At 40.5% G+C, this 24,230-nt stretch overlaps 1 protein-coding gene across 1 annotated transcript in view; it reads right to left on the bottom strand.

Annotated features, from left to right (window-relative positions):
* Positions 1–24,230, bottom strand: part of TSHR (thyroid stimulating hormone receptor) — a 141,153-nt gene that overhangs the window by 42,637 nt on the left and 74,286 nt on the right. The window contains exon 3 of the mRNA XM_053705548.1: positions 2,384–2,461. Coding sequence (XP_053561523.1) covers positions 2,384–2,461 — 78 coding nt within the window. The remainder of the gene's footprint in view (positions 1–2,383; positions 2,462–24,230) is intronic.

Here is a 24,230-nt window from a genome sequence, read left to right on the forward strand (position 1 = left end):
TAGGTGTTACAATTGCAGAGCTAGTTTTGTGATTTATGTACTGACATGTTCAGAGTGTAACCTACAATACGTAGGTATGACTACAAGAGAGATAAGATCAAGAATCAGAGAACATGTCAGTAACATAAAAATGGGCACACTAACTACTCCATTAATTACACACTTCAACCAAACACACAATAAAGACCCCAGTTCACTAAAATGGACAATAGTCAAACATGTCTCACCCCCGATCAGGGGAGGGGACAGGGCATCGCTGTTGGCAAGGGAGGAGGTATATTGGATACTTAAACTGGCCACCAGGTGGCCCTCTGGTTTAAATAGCGAGTTTGACCTAATTAATTTTTGGAAATGAAATTGTTGGAAATGTAAACAGTTGACATAATAAGTAAACTAAATACAAATAAAAACACAAAACTGACACAAAAATAAGAATATTAAAAGCAATTGAAAATAGAAACAAATACATGTCAGTTTCAATAGCAATTGGTTTAGATATAATGACCCAGTATTAAATACTGACAATAATGTTTGCAATTTTTGTAATATCACTCAACTTAACTTCATTTCATTACTTGATCTGATTTATCAACAATTAATTATCATTGAGTTCTTTATATAGTTTGCAACAAGAGTTTACATATTGTATTATTTAACTTGTATCAAAAAACTGTTTGATTGTTATTTGTAAAGCATAATCCCTTAACAAAGTTTGAATATGGCTGCACACAGGGTGCGTTTTGTTTTGACCAATAGGAAGGCACATCTTCCTTTTTAAACACAGGTTGATGATCACACACTATGCTATGACTACGGCTAGTAAAGCCGAAACGCGTCAGCAGTAGTGACCACCAACCCGTGCTGCAGCCACTGTGACTGGAAACAGTGTTGTTGTATAAGATTTTATTTCAATAAAATTAGAAATTTTGATGAAAACTTGACAAAACCGGAACTCCTTCCTTCTCTTTCTCTTTTGAACATATTTCAGAGCTGCAACATCACTGGAGTGCCCAAAAGCACAAGGTGTGCAATACTCAGAGACATGGCCAAGGTAAGAAAGGCTGAAAGACGACCACCACTGAACAAGACACACAAGCTGAAACGTCAAGACTGGGCCAATAAATATCTCAAGACTGATTTTTCTAAGGTTTTATGAACTGATGAAATGAGAGTGAGTCTTGATGGGCCAGATGGATGGGCCCGTGGCTGGATTGGTAAAGGGCAGAGAGCTCCAGTCCGACTCAGACGCCAGCAAGGTGGAGGTGGAGTACTGGTTTGGGCTGGTATCATCAAAGATGAGCTTGTGGGGCCTTTTTCGGGTTGAGGATGGAGTCAAGCTCAACTCCCAGTCCTACTGACAGTTTCTGGAAGACACCTTCTTCAAGCAGTGGTACAGGAAGAAGTCTGCATCCTTCAAGAAAAACATGATTTTCATGCAGGACAATGCTCCATCACACGCGTCCAAGTACTCCACAGCATGGCTGGCAAGAAAGGGTATAAAAGAAGAAAATCTAATGACATGGCCTCCTTGTTCACCTGATCTGAACCCCATTGAGAACCTGTGGTCCATCATCAAATGTGAGATTTACAAGAAGGGAAAACAGTACACCTCTCTGAACAGTGTCTGGGAGGCTGTGGTTGCTGCTGCACGCAATGTTTATGGTGAACAGATCAAAACACTGACAGAATCCATGGATGGCAGGCTTTTGAGTGTCCTTGCAAAGAAAGGTGGCTATATTGGTCACTGATTTGTTTTTGTTTTGTTTTTGAATGTCAGAAATGTATATTTGTGAATGTTGAGATGTTATATTGGTTTCACTGGTAAAAATAAATAATTGAAATGGGTATATATTTGTTTTTTGTTAAGTTGCCTAATAATTATGCACAGTAATAGTCACCTGCACACACAGATATCCCCCTAAAATAGCTATAACTAAAAACAAACTAAAAACTACTTCCAAAACTATTCAGCTTTGATATTAATGAGTTTTTTGGGTTCATTGAGAACATGGTTGTTGTTCAATAATAAAATTAATCCTCAAAAATACAACTTGCCTAATAATTCTGCACTCCCTGTATGTTACGCAGTACGCTGGGCTATGTAGCGTATGACGTAGATCTACGTCCAAATGGCACAAAATTGAATGATCTGAAAATTGGGTTTTATGTCCCTTTAAGTTTTGAGTCCCTTTAAGGCAGTGCAAACATAAAATACCCCACTGGATGCATATGCATATATGTGGGTAGCACCATTGCCTGCACTGCAGTATACAGGTACATTGAGACTTTATTTCACTATTTTTTACACACACAAAGAGACATTCCCATATATTTCAAAGCTGTTTGTAAATGATTTAAAGACTTTGTAACTGCATTTACTTACAGCAGCGTAGGACCAGTCAGAACTCCGAAAAATACATCCTCATGGATACCATCCAGGAGCTTGTTCTTGTGCAGGTACCTTGGGGAGAGCATAAAAATGTCAGGATTGGGATCACAAGAAAGCATTGGCCCTGGCAGTGGGAGGTGGTTGCCTGAGTGTAAGCTGGGCGTTACCTCTGGCAAGCTGGAGACCTGAACTTGTGTTAACGTTGTTTCAACAAACCTGTTAAATGTATCAAAACTCCAAATAATATATTTACCACCTATTGGTCGGGGAAATGATTAAATAAATGCATTTATTGTATAGGATGCATATATTTTACAGTTTCTTTAATGAAGACTAACTATAGGGTTAATTACCTGTGGTTATCAGCGTTTTTTTAGCTACCTATATGTGCTTTTCAACATCAGACTGATCACAATTCAAAAAATAAAACTATTTCTGTATTTGAAAAAGAGCAAATCTGATGTCAGCGCACATCAGATAATTCCCCCATACCATGTATAGACAACATCAATATCAGCATATCGACCACAAAACAGAGACATTGAGTTCAACAGTTGATAAATACTTGTCGCCCACAGATAACACAAACACATATGGGCCAATGATCTGGCTATGTTCAGTCCAGAAAAACAATATGGCGCAGCCCATCCCACCATGGCCCTTTTTGATAAAAATCGTTTCGCAACAAATAATAAATCATATGGAATACATCTTCATGCTCCATGTTGTCAAAGTTTCTTATTGGCTGCGAAGATGTTAAGGATGGGATTTAAAGGGACACTGAACCCAATTTTTCTTCTTTCGTGATTCAGATAGAGCATGTAATTTTAAGCAACTTTCTAATTTACTCCTTTGAAAAAGAAGGCATCTAAGCTTTTTTTTCTGGTTCAGAACTCTGGACAGCACTTTTTTATTGGTGGATGAATTTATCCACCAATCAGCAAGGACAACCCAGGTTGTTCACCAAAAATGGGTTGGCATCTAAACTTACATTCTTGCATTTCAAATAAAGATACCAAAAGAATGAAGAAAATTTGATAATAGGAGTAAATTAGAAAGTTGCTTAAAATGTCATGCTCTATCTGAATCACAAAAGAAAAAAATTGGGTTCAGTGTCCCTTTAAGGTAAAAAGGGTGGGAATCTGCCATTTTAGATTTGTGTCGTTTGGTGTATAGGTTCCAGTGTTTGTTGATCGTCATCTATTATTGGTAGTTAAAGGGACATCAAACCCAATTTTTTTCGTTCATGATTTAGATAGAGCATGTGATTTATAACAACTTTCCAATTTACTTCTATTATCAAATTCACTTCATTCTCTTGGCATCCTTTGTTGAAGGAGAAACTATGTACTACTGGGAGCTAGCTAAACAGTGTGAACACATCTGGTGAACCAATAAAAGAAGCATTTATGTGCAGCCGCCAATCAGCAGCTAGCTCCGAGTAGTGCATTGTTGCCACTGAACCTACCTAGGTATGCTTTTCAACTAAGGATACCTAGGGAATGACACAAATGAAAATAATAGAAGTACATTGGAAAGTTTTTTAAATTACATGTTCTGTCTGAACCAGAAAATAAAAAATTTGGTTTTATGTCCCTTTTAAGGGGTCTGCTGTGGTAAAATGAAGACTAAATCCTGTAGTTAATATCCAGCTTTGCTGTTTCTGACTGAGAAAGATTCTGACCTTTATTAACATAAAAATAATATTTTCCCATTTACCAATATTAAAAAAAAGCCAGAAAGACTGGAATTGACCCTAATGTGCTTAACAAAATGAAAGCTGCTCCATACTGCGCCAAGTCAGGATCCAGCCAATGACTGGAGCATACACGTGTGCAAATTTGTTCACCTATTATGTCCTCATAGAGCGTGGAAAAGGAGAGCTATCTGACTATACATTGTGTGTATGAGTGTGACTGTGAGTGTGTGTATGAGTGTGACTGTGAGTGTGTGTATGAGTGTAACTGTGAGTGTGTGTATGAGTGTGTGAGTTTGTGTGTAAGAGTGTAAGTGTGTTTGTGTGTGTGTGTACAAGTGTGTGTATGAGTGTGTGTGTGTGTACAAGTGTGTGTATGAGTGTGTGAATGTGTGTGTATGAGTGTAAGTGTGTTTGTGTGTGTGTGTACAAGTGTGTGTATGAGTGTGTGTGTACGAGTGTGTGTATGAGTGTGTGAGTGTGTGTGTATAAGTGTAAGTGTGTTTGTGTACAAGTGCATGTGTGTATGAGTGTGACTGTGAGTGTGTGTATGAGTATGACTGTGTGTATGAGTGTTTTTGTGTGTGTGCACAAGTGTGTGGGGGTGTGTATAAGTGTGTTTGTGTGTGTTTACAAGTTTGTGTATGAGTTTGTGTATGAATGTGTGAGTGTGTGTAAGTGTGTGTACGAGTGTGTGTGTAAGTGTGTTTGTGTGTAAAAGTGTGTGTATGAGTGTGTGTGTAAGAGTGTAAGTGTGTTTGTGTGTGTGTATATGAGTGTGTGTGTAAGAGTGTAAGTGTGTGTACGAGTGTGTGTGTAAGTGTGTTTGTGTGTAAAAGTGTGTGTATGAGTGTGTGTGTAAGAGTGTAAGTATGTTTGTGTGTGTGTACAAGTGTGTGTATGAGTGTGTGTGTAAGAGTGTAAGTGTGTTTGTGTGTGTGTACAAGTGTGTGTATGAGTGTGTGTGTAAGAATGTAAGTGTGTTTGTGTGTGTGTACAAGTGTGTGGGTGTGTGTATAAGTGTGTTTGTGTGTGTTTACGAGTTTGTGTATGAGTGTGTGTATGAATGTGTGAGTGTGTATATGTGTGTAAGAGTGTAAGTGTGTGTACAAGTGTGTGTAAGAGTGTAAGTGTAAGAGTGTAAGTATGTTTGTGTGTGTGGTGTACAAGTGTGTATGAGTGTGTGTGTGTGAGTGAAAGAGTGTAAGTGTGTTTGTGTGTGTGTACAAGTGTGTGTATGAGTGTGTGTGTGTAAGTGTGTGTATGAGTGTGTGAGTGAAAGAGTGTAAGTGTGTTTGTGTGTGTGTACAAGTGTGTGTATGAGTGTGTGTGTGTGTGTGTACGAGTGTGTGTATGAGTGTGTGTGTGTACAAGTATGTGTATGAGTGTGTGTGTGTGTGTGTACGAGTGTGTGTGTGTACAAGTATGTGTATGAGTGTGTGTGTGTACAAGTGTGTGTATGAGTGTGTGTGTGTACGAGTGTGTGTACGAGTGTGTGTGTGTACAAGTGTGTGTGTGTACAAGTGTGTGTATGAGTGCTTTATTATTTCATAAAATCTATAGTGGGGGGCTCATCTTGAAAGTTTTGCCAAAGGGGAGGCCCACTATGTAAGACTTTGAAAACCTCTGCTTTAGCTAAACCATGAAAGTATAAGTATAATTGTGTCTTTACTATCCATTTAACATCAGCATTGACAACATGACTATAGTAAAATCATTTGTCTAATAATAAAATTTCCTTTTTGCATTAGAATATGATTGTAAGCACAGATGTGGCTAACATGGTATTTCAGAACTAAACTACAGCACAGAAAGAGTCATGTGACCTGGGCTCACGAAAAGTGAAGCTTTTCTTTAGCGTGGGAAGAAGGAAACGTTAAAAGAAAATTTGCAGCCTGGCAGGTCTGCGCCTTAATCCTTCCTCTACATTTTAATGCGCCACCTACACCTCTCTGTACTTCCTGGGCTGGATTCTACAAAATTCGGAGTCTGCAAAAATATAAGAAATATAAGAAAGAAAAAGAAAAGAAAAAAAAACAGATATTTGGGAGCAAATGTTTTGGCTCACAAAGTTGTTCAGCTAATGAGATAATAATGTAGAATAATGCAATAAAAGAGGCAGAATGACTGCTTTCTTAGGAAAGAAAAATATTTTATATTTTGGAAAGGTTTCTTAGATTTCTTTGAATTTAAAAGGAAAATGAATTATGTACAACCATTTACTGTTGGCCTCATAGATTGCTGATTTCTGCTTCAACAACAAAGACCTTTTTTTTAAGTAAGTCCTGGTATATGATTCATTAAAGTAAGTGGATACTTCAGATTTCTAACTAGATACATAAATGTACTTTGTGCCACAATCACACCTTCAGTATTAACCCCATGGCTGCCAGATAAAACTGCATTGCAAAGCGCCCATAATCATTGTAGATTTCATAGTTGCCACCCACAGCCGTGGAGAGAATAGATACTGAGCACAGGTGCTAGAAACGCTTTGAGACCCCATACAAACAATATACTTATTGGTAATTAATATAATAGGGAGAATAAGAAACATGAACAATAGGGGCCAGGTTACAAGTGGAGTTCAAAATATCGTTTTCGCTAAAGCGATATTTGCGCTCCCCTTTGTAATACCAGTGCACGCAAATGTGCGCTGGTATTCCAAGTTGGGTGCAATGCGAACAAGAGGTCCGAAGCATTGCACTCACGAAAGCGCTCTTCAATAGCACAACAAAGGGAGGAATTTGCGCAGCAATGGGGAGCAAAATGTAAATATATATATATATGAATATTTAAATCAAATGAAGATGAACAGCGCACTCCCACTCGCTTTTGAAATAAGGACCAGGGTGCAACAAATTCCAAATAACAAAGTCCAATAATTGCACTCTCTGGGTTTAACTCACAGCAATCTTTAATGTGAACGTTTTTGGAGCATTCACTCCTTCCTCAGACAATCAAAAGTGAACAAAACAGTGCTTAAATGGAAATACAGGACCCTCCCATATCCCCTGCAACCAATCACAACCCTTAGCATAAATCAGCAATAAATGCGTATAGGTGATAATATCCACACAATGTTAAGGGTACACAAACATGTCAATCAATTTAGGATATGTAGCTCATATCAAAAAGTGTAACCCTTAGTCATAGGCCCCTATTTATTAAATGTCTTGCGGACCTGATCCGACACTGCGGATCAGGTCCGCAAGACCTCGCTAAATGCGGAGAGCAATACGCTCTCCGCATTTAACAATGCACCAGCAGCTTACAAGAGCTGCTGGTGCAACGCCACCCCCTGCTGACTCGCGGCCCATCGGCCGCCAGCAGGGAGCTGTCAATCAACCCGATCGTACTCGATCGGGTTGATTTCTAGTGATTCCTGTCCGCCTGCTCAGAGCAAGCGGACAGGGTTATGGAGCAGTGATCTTTAGACTGCTGCAGTTGTGTTTCTGGCGAGTCTGAAGACTCGCCAGAAACACGGCCCTTCAAGCTCCGTTCGGAGCCTGATAAATATGGGCCTCAATATTTATAAAAGGAAAGAAAATCTGATTGGCTGATCCAATCAGCCAATCAGATTGAGCTCGCATTCTATTGGCTGTTCCAATCAGCCAAACTTCATTCGTCGTTCAGTCGTCGGGCCAGTTGGATGTTCCGCGTCGGGGGGGGCTGAAGAAAGAAGATTGAAGATGCCGCTTGGAGGAAAACTTCGCCCCGATGGAGGACCTCTTCTTTGCCGCTTGGATGAAGACATCGCCGGGATGGAAGATTTCTTCTTTGCCGCTTGGATGAAGACATCGCTCGGATTGGATGAAGAGTTTAGCCCGGCTGGGTGAAGACGACTCAAGGTAGGGAGATCTTCTGGGGCTTAGTGTTAGGTTTTTTTAAGGGGGGTTTGGGTGGGTTTAGAGTAGGGGTATGTGGGTGGTGGGTTTTAATGTTGGTGGGTGGTATTGTGTTTTTTTTTACAGGCAAAAGAGCTGTTTACTTTGGGGCATGCCCCGCAAAAGGCCCTTTTAAGGGCTGGTAATAGAGCTGTTAACTTTTGTAATTTAGAATAGGATAGGGAATTTTTTTATTTTGGGGGGCTTTATTATTTTATTAGGGGGCTTAGAATAGGTGTAATTAGCTTAAAATTCTTGTAATCTTTTTGTATTTTTTGTAATTTAGTGTTTGTTTTTTTGTAATTTAGTTTAGTTTATTTAATTGTATTTTAGTTTAGATATTTGTAGTTTATTTAATTTATTGATAGTGTAGGTGTATTTGTAACTTAGGTTAGGATTTATTTTACAGGTAAATTGGTAATTATTTTAACAAGGTAGCTATTAAATAGTTTTTAACTATTTAATAGCTATTGTACCTAGTTAAAATAAATACCGAGTTACCTGTAATTATTAATTATATTGTAGCTATCTTAGGGTTTATTTTATAGGTAAGTATTTAGATTTAAATAGGAATATTTTAATTAATAATATTAATATTAATTAGATTTATTTTAATAAGAATTTAGTTAGGGGTGTTAGAGTTAGATAGTTATTATACTTAATATATATATAATATAATAACTATATTAACTATATTAACCCTAATATAATTAGGGTTAATATAGTTAATATATATAATATAATAACTATATTAACTATATTAACCCTAATATAATTATAGTTAATATAGGTGGCGGCGGTATAGGTGGATTAGATTAGGGGGTAATACATTTATTATAGGTGGCGGCGGTATAGGGGGATTAGATTAGGGGGTAATACATTTATTATAGGTGGCGGCGGTGTAGGGGATTTAGATTATAGGCAAAAGAGCTGATTACTTTGTGACAATGCCCCGCCAAAAGCCCTTTTAAGGGCTGGTAAAAGAGCTAATTACTTTGGGGCAAAGCCCTGCAAAAAAGCCCTTTTAAGGGCTGGCAATAGAGCTGTTTACTTTGGGGTAATGCCACGCAAAAAGCCCTTTTCAGGGCTATTTGTAGGGTTAGATTTAGGTTTAGTGGTAGGGATAGTTTAGTATTTTAGGGGTTAATTAATTTAATATAGGTGGCGGCGGTATAGGGGGATTAGATTAGGGGTAAATTAATTTAATATAGCTGGCGGCGGTGTAGGGGGATTAGATTAGGAGTTAATAATTTAATATAGCTGGCAGCGGGGTAGGGGGATTAGATTAGGGGTTAATAATTTAATATAGCTGGCGGCGGGGTAGGGGGATTAGATTAGAGGTTAATAATTTAATATAGCTGGCGGCAGTGTAAGGGGCTCACATTAGGGGGTAGGTAATGTAGATGGCGGCTGTGTAAGGGGCTCACATTAGGGGGTAGTTAATGTAGGTGGCGGCGGTGTAAGGGGCTCACATCAGGGGGTAGTTAATGTAGCTGGCGGCGGGGTCCGGGAGCGGCGGTTTAGGGGTTAATAACTTTATTAGGGATTGCGGCGGGGGATCGCGGTTGACAGGTAGATACATTGCGCATGCGTTAGGTGTTAGTTTTTATTTAGCAGTTTGCGGTTGACAGGTAGATAGACATTGCGCATGCGTTAGGTGTTAGGTTTTATTTTGCAGGTAGTTTAGGGAGCTACGGGGCTCCGATATACAGCGTAAGGCTTACTACGCCTGCAATTTGTGGCGAGGTGAAAATGGAGTAAGATTTCTCCATTTTTGCCACGTAAGTCCTTACGCTGTATATTGGATACCTGTCTATGGGCCAAAAAACTGCGGGCGAAGGCAGAAATATACGAGCGTAACTTCTAGGTTACGCCTTATATATGATACCAAACCAGCGCAAAATTTGGCGTCCCCGGCTTTTGCGGGCGACGCTGCATATCGGATCGAGGCCCCTGTTGCTATCATGCATGTCCTTTTGCAGTGATGCCTAAACACATCTCCTCTTTGGTCTGTATTTACCTAAATGAGATGATCTCTCAGGATTCCAACAGTAAAAACCATAACTGCAATTACCTCCTATCACAACAAACTACTTATACTAGCCCTGCTTGCAACATCAGCCCACTTAGTGCCCCCACTAATCCCTACAATAATCTGTAAACCGCACACTCTGCCTATCACAATTAGCCCTAAGTGACCCGGCCCTACTACCTGACCACTCCTTCCATTGTAATAAACCCTTACCTCAACATTACCCTCCACTGCAACAATTCTTAAATCCTGACTTTTCTCACCACAATTAACCCTAACTCATCCAGTCCCACTCACCTGTCCCACTATATAAACCTCTCCCTAACCACGATAATTTCTATACTGCAGCCTCTTACCACAGCCCCAAGTCATAATCATTAACCAGAATGTCTCATCATTGTAGACCCCCTAGCACATAAGGACCCCTAAAGAAGACCCCACACATAACTCCTAAACATTTCCCCCCCCCCTAATATCTAAGGGACCCACAACCATAATGGCGTAAGCTCATACAGACACCTTCCTAAATCTAAGGACCCCCCTTTTAACCACTAACTCACACAAAACAAAAACAAAATTTATGCTTACGTGATAAATTTCTTTCTTTCCGGATATGGTAAGTCCACGGCATCATCTTCAATTACTTTTGGGAATATCACTCCTGGCCAGCAGGAGGAGGCAAAGAGCACCACAGTTAAACTGTTAAATGGACACTGAACCCACATTTTTTCTTCCGTGATTCAGATAGAGCATGAAATTTTAAGCAACTTTCTAATTTACTCCTATTATCAAATTTTCTTCATTCTCTTGGTATCTTTATTTGAAATGCAAGAATATAAGTTTAGATGCCGGCCCATTTTTGGTGAACAACCTAGGTTGTTCTTGCTGATTGGTGGATAAATTCATCCACCAATAGAAAAGTGCTGTTCAGAGTTCTAAACCAAAAAAAAGCCTAGATGCCTTCTTTTTCAAATAAAGTTAGCAAGAGAACGAAGAAAAATTGATAATAGGAGTAAATTAGAAAATTGCTTAAAATTGCATGCTTTATCTGAATCACAAAAGAATACATTTGGGTTCAGTGTCCCTTTAACCCCTTAATGACCACAGCACTTTTCCATTTTCTGACCGTTTGGGACCAAGGCTATTTTTACATTTCTGCAGTGTTTGTGTTTAGCTGTAATTTTACTCTTACTCATTTACTGTACCCACACATATTATATACCGTTTTTCTCGCCATTAAATGGACTTTCTAAAGATACCATTATTTTCATCATATCTTATAATTTACTATAAAAAAAATATAAAATATGAGGAAAAAATTGAAAAAAAACACACTTTTTCTAACTTTGACCCCCAAAATCTGTTACACATCTACAACCACCAAAAAACACTCATGCTAAATAGTTTCCAAATTTTGTCCTGAGTTTAGAAATACCCAATGTTTACATGTTCTTTGCTTTTTTTGCAAGTTATAGGGCAATAAATACAAGTAGCACTTTGCTATTTCCAAACCACTTTTTTTCAAACTTAGCGCTAGTTACATTTGAACACTGATATCTTCCAGGAATCCATGAATATCCCTTGACATGTATATATATTTTTTTAGAAGACATCCCAAAGTATTGATCTAGGCCCATTTTGGTATATTTCATGCCACCATTTCACCACCAAATGCGATCAAATAAAAAAAATTGTTCACTTTTTCACACATTTTGTTACAAACTTTAGGTTTCTCACTGAATTTATTTACAAACAGCTTGTGCAATTATGGCACAAATGGTTGTAAATGCTTCTCTGGGATCCCCTTTTTTCATAAATAGCAGACATATATGGATTTGGTGTTGCTTTTTAGTAATTAGAAGGCCGCTAAATGCCACTGCGCACCACACGTGTATTATGCCCAGCAATGAAGGGGTTTATTAGGGAGCATGTAGGGAGCTTGTAGGGTTAATTTTAGATTTATTGTAGTGTAGTAGACAACCCTAAGTATTGATCTAGGCCCATTTTGGTATATTTCATGCCACCATTTCACCGCCAAATGCGATTAAATAAAAAAAAAAGTTACATTTTTCACAATTTTAGGTTTCTCACTGAAATCATTTACAAACAGCTTGTGCAATTATGGCACAAATGGTTGCAAATGCTTCTCTGGGATCCCCTTTGTTGAGAAATAGCAGACATACATGGCTTTGGCGTTGCTTTTTGGTAATTAGAAGGCCGCTAAATGCCGCTGTGCATCACACGTGTATTATGGCTAGCAGTGAAGGGGTTAATTAGGTAGCATGTAGGGAGCTTGCATGGTTAATTTTAGCTTTAGTGTAGAGATCAGCCTCCCACCTGACACATTACACCCCCTGATCCCTCCCAAACAGCTCTCTTCCCTCCCCCACCCCACAATTGTCTCCGCCATGTTAAGTACTGGCAGAAAGTCTGCCAGTACTAAAAAAAAAAGCTATCCTTGATAACAATTTTTTTTAAAAAAAGGCATATTTACATATGCTGCTCTGGAGGATCCCCCCTTAGCCCCCAACCTCCCTGATACCCCCCAAACAGCTCTTTAACCATCCCCCTCTAACTTATTAGTAGCCATCTTTGGTACTGGCAGCTGTCTGCCAGTACCCAGTTTATAGTAAAACATTTGTTTTTATTATTTTTTTAAATATTTTTCTGTAGTGTAGCTTGCCCCCCCCAAAAGACCAACCCCCCACCCCCTCCCAGATCTCTTAGATCGATATACTTTAAATATTTTTGGCCCTCACTGCCCCTTTTTTCACATCATTTTTCTGTAGTGTAGCGGTTCCCACCCACTCCCTACCCGTGCGCGCGCCCCCGGTGTTCCCGCCCACGATCCCGCCCCACTCCACATCATACGGCCCATCGATGGCCGCCCACCCGTCCTCCCAGACTGGCTCCCACCCACCAACGAAACCGGCCATCGATGTCCGGTGCAGAGAGGGCCACAGAGTGGCTCTCTCTGCATCGGATGGCCAAGGGGGGTTATTGCAGGATGCCTCGATGTTGAGGCATCACTGCAATAACCGGAAAGCAGCTGGAAGCGAGCAGGATCGCTTCCAGCTGCTTTCCAGACAGAGGACGTACGCCATACGTCCTCAGGCGTTAAGTGTATTTTTTTTGAGGACGTATGGCGTACGTCCTTGGTCGTTAAGGGGTTAAGTATCACTCCCTTACCCACAACCCCAGTCATTCGACTGTATGGAAATGGAGAAAAGGAGCGAGAAAAGGAGCAACACAAGGTGTAGAGGTGCCTGAGGGTTAGTAAAAAATAACTGTCTTTTAAAAAGGGCGTGGCCGTGGACTCACAATATCCGGAAAGAAAAAAAAATTATCAGCTAAGCATACATTTTGTTTTCTTTCCTGAGATATGGTGAGTCCACAGCATCATCTTCAATTACTGTTGGGAATCAATACCCAAGCTAGAGGACACAGATGATTAGGGAGGGACAAGACAGGGAACCTAAACAGAAGGCACCACCACTTGAAGAACCTTTCTCCCAAAAACAGCCTCAGCAAAAGTATCAAATTTGAAAAATTTGGAAAAAGTATGCAGAGAAGACCAAGTTGCTGCCTTGCAAATCTGTTCCATAGAAGCCTCATTTTTGAAAGCCCAGGAAGAGGAAACAGCCCTTGTGGAATGAGCTGTAATCTTCTCAGGAGGCTGCTGTCCAGCAGTCTCGTAAGCCAAACGAATTATACTTCTCAACCAGAGAGAAAGAGAAGTAGCTGGCGGAAATCCTTAGTCACCTGTAAGTAGAATTTCAGAGCACGTACAACATCTAAGTTGTGCAACAAACGTTCCCTATAAGAAGAAGGATTAGGACATAGAGAAGGAACAACAATTTCCTGATTAATATTCCTATCTGAGACAACTTTAGGAAGGAAACCCAACTTAGTACGAAGGACCACCCTATCAGCATGAAAAATATGGTATGGAGATTCATATTGCAAAGCTGAAAGATCTGAGACTCTCTGTGCCGAAGAGATAGCAAAATGATAAAAACTTAATATCTATGGAATGCATAGGCTCAAATGGAGCCTGCTGCAAAACTTTAAGAACAAGGTTAAGGCTCCAAGGAGGAGAAACCGACTTAAACACAGGCCTGATTCTAATCAGGGCCTGACAAAAAGATTGCACATCTGGTACATCCGCCAGGCGCTTATGTAACAAAACGGACAGAGCAGAAACCTGACCCTTCAGAGTACTTGCTGATAAACCTTTCTCCAGACCTTCCTGGAGAAAAGACAAAATCCTAGGAATCCTAACTCTACTTCAAGAGTAGCCCTTGGATTCACACCAATAAAGGTATTTACGCCATATTTTATGGTAAATCTTCCTAGTATCAGGCTTGTGAGCCTGAATCATGGTCTCAATGACCGACTCAGAAACCCACGCTTAGACAGAACTAAGCGTTCAATCTCCAAGCAGTCAGATTCAGAGAAACAAGATTTGGATGAAGGAAGGGAACCTGAAGTAGAAGGTCCTTCCTCAGAGGCAGTGTCCAAGGTGGAAGATATGACATTTCCACATCTGCATACCAAATCCTGCGTGGCCTTGCAGGAGCTACGAGAATCACCGATGCTCTCTCCTGCTTGATGCGAGCAATGACTCGTAGACGGAGAGCAAACGGAGGAAACAGGTATGCCAACCTGTAATTTCAAGGGACCGCGAGAGCATCTACCAGAGCTGCCTGTGGATCCCTCGACCCCGAACCGTACCTTGGGAGTTTGGCATTCTGCCGAGAAGCCATCAGATCCAGCTCTGGTAACCCCCATTTTAAGATCAGGCTGGAGAAAACCTCCGGATGGAGTTCCCACTCCCCGGGATGAAAAGTCTGTCTGCTCAGAAAATCTGATTCCCAGTTGTCCACTCCTGGAATGTGAATGGCAGATAGATAGCAGTTGTGAGCTTCCGCCGACAAGATAATTCGGGACACCTCCTTCATGGCTAAGGAACTCCGAGTTCCTCCCTGATGGTTGATGTAAGCCACTGAAGTTATGTTGTCTGACTGGAATCTGATAAATTGGACTAAAGACAACTGAGGCCAAACCATCAGAGCATTGAAAATTGCTCTCAACTCCAAGATGTCCACAGTCCCTGAGCCTTTAAAGAGTCCCAGACTGCTCCCCAGCCCAGCAAGCTGGTGTCAATCACCCAGGAAGGTCTCCGAAAGCATGTACCCCGAGACAGATTTTCCTGAGAAAGCCACCAAGAGAGAGAGTCTCTTGTCGACTGATCCAGATCTATTCTCTGAGATAGATCTGCATGATCCCCGTTCGATTGTCTGAGCATGCAAAGTTGTAGAGCTCTCAAATGGAAACGAGCAAAGGGAACAATATCCATGCAAGCAACCATTAGTCCAATTACCTCCATACATTGAGCCACTGATGGTCGAACAGAAGACTGCAGGGAGAGGCAAGAGGAGAGGATCTTGGATTTTCTGACCTCCGTCAGAAATATTTTCATAAGTAGGGAGTCTATTATAGTCCATAAAAACACTACCCTTGTGGCTGGAACGAGAGAACTCTTTTCCAAATTTACTTTCCAACCATGGGAGCAAAGAGAAGACAACAAGATCTCTGTGTGAGATTTTGCTTGTTGAAAAGATTGCGCCTGGATCAGTATGTCGTCCAGATAGGGAGCCACAGCAATACCTTGAGACCTGACCACTGCTAAGAACTCCTAGAACCTTTAAAAAAAATTCTGGGAGCTGTAGTAAGGCCAAACGGAAGTGCCACAAACTGAAAGTGCTTTTCCAGAAAGGCAAACCTCAGAAATTTATGATGAACACTGTGAATGGGAATATGAAGGTAAGCATTCTATAGATCTATGGTCGTCATGAACTGACCCTCTTGTACTAAAGAAATAATTGAACCTATTGTCTCCATTTTGAAAGACATTACTCTTAGAAATTTGTTTAAACACTTCAGGTCTAGAATTGGTCTGAAAGTTCCCTCCTTTTTGGGAACAACAAACAGATTGGAATAAAACCCCAGACCCAGTTCCTGTATTGGAACCGGTACATTTTAAGAATGCCTCTCTCTTTGTCTGGTCTGCAGATAATCTCGAAAGGGGTAACCTGTCCCTGGAAGGAAAGTTTTTAAATTCCAATTTGTAACCTTTTGAAACTATGTCCACAGCCCAAAGGTCTGGGACATCTCGTATCCAAGCTTGAGAGAATAGAGAAAGTCTGCCCCCCACTAGATCTGGTCCCGGATCAGGGGCAAACCCTTCATGTTGATTTAGAGTCAGCTGCGGGTTTCTTTGATTGTTTCCCCTTATGCCAAGACTGATTGGGCTTCCAAGAGGGCTTAGATTGATCCTGCTTGGTAGACAAAGGGGAAGACTTTCCTTTGAAGTTACGAAATGAACGAAAATTACTCTGACAACGTTTCGTTCTATTCTTTCTATCTTGAGGTAGAAAAGACCCTTTTCCACCCATAATATCGGAAATAATTTCTGTCAGACCTGATCCAAACAACTTCTTCCCCTTGTAAGGAAGAGCTAAAAGCTTGACCTTAGAGGAGACGTCTGCTGACCAAGACTTTAGCCACAAGGCTCTTCGGCCTAACACAGCAAAGCTAGATGACTTAGAACTCAGCCTAATCACCTGCAAGATAGAATCTGTAACAAAGGAATTAGCCAGCTTAAGAGCTTTAATTCTGTCTTGAATCTCGTCTAAAGGCGTTTCTACCTGAAGAGAATCAGACAATGCATCGAACCAGTAGGATGCAGCACTTGTCACAGTGGCAATGCATACTGCAGGTTGCCATAAAATACCTAGATGAACGTAAATTCTTTTTAAATAAACCTCCATCTTTTTATCTATAGGATCTTTAAAAGAGCAACTATCCTAAATAGGAATAGTTGTTCTCTTGGCTAAAGTAGAAATAGCCCCTTCTACTTTAGGAACCGTGTGCCATGTCTCCGCAATAGAGTCGGCGACTGGGAACATTTTCTTAAAAATAGGACATGGGGAAAAGGAAACCCCCAGCTTCTCCCACTCCTGAGTAATAATGTCTGTAGCCCGGTCAGGTACCGGGAACACCTCCTTAGTAGAAGGAACTTCAAAATAATAATTTAGTTTACTAGACTTCTTAGGATTAACCACATCAGGAGTGTCCGAATCATTCAAAGTAGCCAAAACCTCCTTTAACAAGACACAAAGGTGCTCAAGCTTAAATCTGAAAGAACTTCCATCAGCTTCAGACAAAGGAATTACACTATCCGAATCTGAGATTTCACCCTCAGAAAGCTCTGACGCATCTTCCTCATACGATCGAATAGGAAGAGCCACCTGAGAACCACTGGGATCAGAAACCTTTCCGTCTGAACTCCTTTTCCTCTTACACTTTACCTTTAACATAGGAAAAGCAGCTAAGGCTGCTAATACCGCTGCAGATACTTGTGCGGCAATTTCAGATTTCAAATATGCCCCACTAAGAGCAATGGAGGAGCCGCAGGTCACAGCTTGTGACGCTATAAAGGCTTGGGACATTATAGGAGAAGGCTGCGGAATTACCTGAACAGCATCATCCTGAGAGACATTAGGCTCAATAAATAAACTTCTTTCTTTACATTGTAAAGTCTTTTTAACACATGAGGATGAGGAACAGAATTGCATAGGAGAAGCAATCTGAGCTTCTAAGCACAATAAACAAGCATTTAGTTGATCATGATCCTCTGTATCAGACATGATCACATAAAAATATACTATACTCTTAAACAAAGTAATTTGAACTCCAAAAAGAATTAAAATAAATTAAAATAAATAACAGAGACGCACAGAAGTCCTCTTTATTTTTTAAAAAAAAAGTTTTATCTTAGCCTTAAATATCGTATTTGGCTTTATGTGAGAAAAAAACGTTATACTAAATGAGCAACTATGTGCTCTAAAACTCTCAGGCTCCCCACACCTCAGTCTGAACTGCAGGCTCCTACCTGTCACCAACTTCGAAGAGAGATCCGCTAAAATGAACTCACACTGCGATCGCCGACAACACTCTGAGACATATCCGAGAAGGTGTCATGTGATCGGCAAATCAACTGCGCCACAGGAACGCAAAAACAAAACAGCCCAGTTACTTCCTGGTTACGTCACCACTGTAACCAACTGAAATACCTGCCGAGTAGAATAAATAACGTCATCAGACCGCTTTTTTCAAACTCCTCATGTACCTAAACTAAAAATAACACTAAATATACTACTGACTCTACTAATTATCAAATAAAGGAACCTTTAATGTCCCCAATAAAAATGAGCCTCAATAATTAACCCTTTCATTCCTGAAAGGGTAAGTCTCAGTCACTAGTGCCCTGTACCATGCCCACTTTTCCTTTCTTAAGGATTTATCTGTCCCATGTCATAAGGGCAGATGATTCTGTAAGTGCATAATCTCCCGACCTGGAAGATAAACAGGCACTTACCTGCCAAGTCTGCTGTCCGGCATGTAGACAGCTTACCAGGTATGAAAGAAAATGTCCAGAAAGTATCAGTCAGCACCTGAACCACTTGCACGCCATGTAGGGGTACCACCAGACCCTACTCAAATGTAGTAAAAATCCAAGAAATATGGCAGCAATCAGTAGTTTAACAAATGGTCTTTATTTGGAGCACAGCAAACAAAGCAGCTGCTTTGTTTGCTGTGCTCCAAATAAAGACCATTTGTTAAACTACTGATTGCTGCCATATTTCTTGGATTTTTACTACAGGTATGAAAGAAACACAGGGGGGCATATTTATCAAGCTCCGAATGGAGCCAGAAGCAGCGGTCCCAAAGACTGCTGCTCCATAACCTGTCCGCCTGCTCTGAGCAGGCGGACAGGAATCGCCAGAAATCACCTGATCGAGTACGATCGGGTTGATTGACACCCCCTGCTAGCGGCCTATTGGCCGCGAATCTGCAGGGGGCGGTGTTGCACCAGCAGCTCTTGTGAGCTGCTGGTGCAATGCTGAATATGGAGAGCATATTGCTTGCCGTATTCAGCGAGGTCTTTCGGACCTGATCCGCACTGTCGGATCAGGTCCGACAGACCTTGATAAATATGCCCCAGAGTCACCTCCTCTGATTTTCTATAGCAGGGGAGCAAAAAGTTAGGAAAATTCAGTAAGGCCCACCTTACAATTTCCTAACTGCTTGAAAGCCACCACAACCCTTACTCAAGAGATTAACGTGGAACGCAGCTATACCCTAAAACTTGCTTGTAGAAATCATTTCATCAGACACCAAATCTTCACCTTCTCCATGAACGAAGGCAAAGAGAATGACTGGGGGTTGTGGTTAAGGGAGTGATACTTAACAGTTTAACTGTGGTGCTCCTTGCCTGCTCCTGCTGGCCAGGAGTGATATTCACAACAGTAATTAAAGTTGATGCAGTGGACTCACCATATCTTAGGAAAGAAAGAAATATACATCAATATCACTTAAATAACTCCAAATGTTCCTGTTTCCTTTTCCTCTCTGTCAGCCTGGACCCAATCATGGGCCCCCTCCTATTTTTCTTTTTTTAAAAGCAATCCTGATTGGTTAACAGATAAACGTATCAGGAAGCAGAGGAGGCTCAGTATAGCTCCCTGGCATACAGTTTCACTAGAGGGGTGTATCACTAACTGGCATTTAGACTTATACCCTGAAAGAGGGTCTCACACACTGTAATGGGGTCTCTGTCATAGGACCACATCATTTTCATTCTTAGTGCAACATAGTATCACTCATTCTTCTACCATTTGTGCATTGGCTGTGTAACTGGTCACATAAGTAAAGTACCACTCGGGAGCTGCAGAGTACTGCTAGACCTACTTGGAATCTACAGCTGAGCCAATCAGCAGTGTTACTTACACAGCTGGGTTGTGCGGCTATTACTGCTAATTGGGCGACTGTCAATTTCCGGTTAGGGCCAGCAGTTCTCTATTACTATAGAGAAGTACTTTGTTTTAACACCCTCTGTAGGGTTTGCAGGGTTCATGGTGATAAAATTACATGAATAACAGTATGTTATTGTTTTCACTATAATATGCCTCTAACTTTATTGTGTCCCTTTAGCATGTAGGGGAACCATATAGATCCAAAATGTAGGTCATATTCAGCACTGAGTGCACTTCAGATACAATTCTCTTGTCCGCAGCTAAAAATACTCTGTGTCCTGTCTACATTGGGATGTCAGACGCAATTACTGTGGTTGCTCCAAGCACTTTCCTCCCTTATTTTGCCTTTGTGAACACTCAGGAATTTTCCAAATAGTGGGAGCAGCTGGTATTTATTCAGTGCTGCACGACATGCTGTGAGGGACAGAACAGGTATTAGCTTCAGAATGGGGAGAGAACACACATGTTGATACCTTACACCAGGAGAGTGAAATAAGGAAGTTCTATCCAGCCCAAAACAATCACTAACTAAGCTCTGTATTAACCTTTTCATCACATGACTCTCCGTCACTTTTGTTAGTTTGTTCTAGAACTGCCATTGAAATTAAACCTATGCACCATAATAAATTTGCCTCAGTTATCCCTAATGGAAAACCGCAACCAATATCCCTAACGATGACCTGATTCAATTAGCTCCTTATGCCCTATTTATATTCCCTCACCACAATACTCCCCATAAATACATATGGTTCCCATACATAGCATCATCATTACTGTTACATCATATTCATATATCTGTAAAACTCATATAACAGTTATGATGATCTATCATCAAAAAACCTTTTACACATGGGGAAAGTGTAAGCTGCATAATTATAACTAGACTCTGACACTTTATATCTCTGGCTCTACTAATTTGATTTTCACAACACAGCTCTACTCTTTAAATCTCTATATGCCAAATTTCATAAATGCAATAGGTACAGTAGTTTTGACTGCAGCTTTGTCTAAAAATAACCAATAGGCAAGGGATGAGTGTTTCTTTTTTCACTGGAAAGAGAAAGGTGATGGCACTACTAAATATCTTTAAAGTGAGATTGGGCCTTAAAATGTACAAAACTGGCCTTATATACAGTATCTAACAAAAGTGAGTACACCCCTCACATTTTTGTAAATATTTTATTATATCTTTTTATGTGACAACACTGAAGAAATGACACTTTGCTACAATGTAAAGTAGTGAGTGTACAGCCTGTATAACAATGTAAATTTGCTGTCCCATCAAAATAACTCAACACACAGCCATTAATGTCTAAACCGTTGGCAACAAAAGTGAGTACACCCCTAAGTGGAAATGTCTAAATTGGGCCCAAATTGTCAATATTTTGTGTGGCCACCATTATTTTCCAGCACTGCCTTAACCCTCTTGGGCATAGAGTTCACCAGAGCTTCACAAGTTGCCACTGGAGTCCTATTCCACTCCTCCATGGCGACATCATGGATGTGGATGCTAGAGACCTTGCGCTCCCACTTCTTCCATTTGAGGATGCCCCACAGATGCTCAACAGGGTTTAGGTCTGGAGACATACTTGGCCAGTCCATCACCTTTACCCTCAGCTTCTTTAACTAGGCAGTGGTCGTCTTAGAGGTGTGTTTGGGGTTGTTATCATGTTGGAATACTGCCCTGCGGCCCAGTCTCCGAAGGGAGGGGATCATGCTCTGCTTCAGTATGTCATAGTACATGTTGGCATTAATGGTTCCCTCAATGAACTGTAGCTCCCCAGTGCCGGTAGCACTCATGCAGGCCCAGACCATGACACTCCCACCACCATGCTTGACTGTAGGCAAGACACCTTTGTCTTTGTACTCCTCACCTGGTTGCCGCCACACACGCTTGACACCATCTGAACCAAATATGTTTATCTTGGTCTTATCGGACCACAAGAAATGGTTCCAGTAATCCATGTCCTTAGTCTTCTTGTCTTTAGCAAACTGTTTGGAGGCTTTCTTGTGCATCATCTTTAGAAGAGGCTTCCCTCTGGGATGACAGCCATGCAGACCAATTTGATGCAGTGTTCGGCGTATGGTCTGAGCAGTGACAGGCTGACCCCCCCACCCCTTCAACGTCTGCAGCAATGCTGGCAGCACTTATACGTCTATTTCCCAAAGACAACCTCTGGATATGACACTGAGCACGTGCACTCAACTTCTTTGGTCGACCATGGCGAGACCTGTTCTGAGTGGAACCTGTCCTGTGAAACCTCTGTATGGTCTTGCCCACCGTGCTGCAGCTCAGTTTCAGGGTCTTGGCAATCTTCTTATAGCCTAGGCCATTTTTATGTAGAGCAACAATTCTATTTTTCAGATCCTCAGAGAGTTCTTTGCCATGAGGTGCCATGTTGAACTTCCAGTGACCAGTATGAGAGAGTGTGAGAGCGATAACACGAAATTTAACACACCTGCTACCCATTCACACCTGAGACCTTGTAACACTAACGAGTCACATGACACCGGGGAGGGAAAAAGGCTAATTGGGCCCAATTCGGACATTTTCACTTAGGAGTGTACTCACTTTTGTTGCCAACGGTTTAGACATTAATGGCTGTGTAATGAGTTCTTTTGAGCGGACAGCAAATTTACACCGTTATACAGGTTGTACACTCACTGCTTTACATTGTAGCAAAGTGTCATTTCTTCAGTGTTGTCATATGAAAAGATATAATAAAATATTTACAAAAATGTGAGGGGTGTACTCCCTTTTGTGAGATACTGTATAGTTAGAATGGCCCCAAGGTGCTGTGTATAGGCAAACACTTAAACAAATACAACTAAAGATTAGTTGCAAAAAAGTATACACTTGTAGCACTCTCTTCTCACATGTATATTGTAGATTACTGAAGGGTGGTGTATTACCACAATATAATTAAAAATTAAACTTTATTAGATATACTTAAAAATAGGTGCTTTAAAATCAACTAGAAGTATTAGGGTTAATTGCTTGTATAATGTGATAATACTTAATAATTAAGTGGGTCAGTGTATTAATGGGGTTTGCATATGTTGTAGTATCAGGGGTCCTATAATGTTTAGGCCCCCTGGGCACGGATGTGCAGCTCAGGAAATACTTTGGGGTTTATAAAATATTGTCCCCAAGTTAGTGTAAATGCTTGGTGCAAACAGTGTCAGTATTCATTTTGCCACATATCTAAAAGTCCTTATAGAGGGATTAATATGGTCATAGAGTACAGTTTGATATAACATCTAAGTATTCACCTTATTGCGGTGTTATAAGTTAAAGGTTTCTAACACCTGCTGTATCAGAGTATGTAATGTGACGTCTATAAATTCCCTTATATAAGGGATGCTGTAATTATTCCCCAACTTAGCGTGGTTGTTCAATACCAACAATATCCATTAGACTTGTCTGTTACAATTACCATAACCCTATTGGATGCATTATTTAGAATTGATCCTGGATTATATCCACTAGATCCAACAGTAAATCAAGGGTTAATTGTGTTTGTATATGAACATGATCAAATTAGAGCTTTTAACTTCTATATTTAAAACGACAATCGCTATAGTTGGTAAATTTGCACAAAATCCCAACATCTAATACTGCTTCCAGTAATATTACTGGGCTAAAGTGATAATATACTGTGCTGTTGCTAATTTCAAACGTCCAAATTACTGGTTAAATTATTGTCTACGTTGTATTCATTGGAAACATTTGCTAGATATTTATTGTAGGTTTCCAATCTTCAATTGGTTATGCTGTCAAATAGGGATTATTGGATTAGCGATCCCAATAATAAGTACCCTTTGTATAGGGAAAAATGCCCTGTTGGTTTTCTTTTAAGCGTTACCCACGCAAATGCTTTCCACTGATTTAATGCTTAAAACTTAAAGCATATTGAAACCAGTTTGTATTAGGCAAAAGGTTTCTATGTTGTATTATTCTGTATTATATTATTCAAAGTGCAATGAGTATTATAACTTCTAGGTGAGTTAATATATAAAATATAAATATTAGCAGGTTGCACCTTCATGTTGTATAAATGTCTGTTAACCTAGTTGCACGACCTCCAGTCTGTGCCTGATACAGTACCATAAACCCCAAACAAATGGCCTCACTAATCTGAGTATACAATGTATGTCAGCTCAGATATCAGTAAATTAACCCTAATACCATACTAGATAGCTAAAATTGAAGGGTCCCATCCGCTCTTTCCCCTATTTGACATGTTTTGCTGGCTTTTTCAAAGGCGACGCCACGGCATCGGCGGCTTTTTGTGGTACATGGCCACGCCTCTTTGGGTAAATTGGCAAATTCCGATCTTTTGTA

This window comes from Bombina bombina, chromosome 1, assembly GCF_027579735.1.
Source record: "Bombina bombina isolate aBomBom1 chromosome 1, aBomBom1.pri, whole genome shotgun sequence".
Taxonomy (NCBI): Eukaryota; Metazoa; Chordata; class Amphibia; order Anura; family Bombinatoridae; genus Bombina; species Bombina bombina.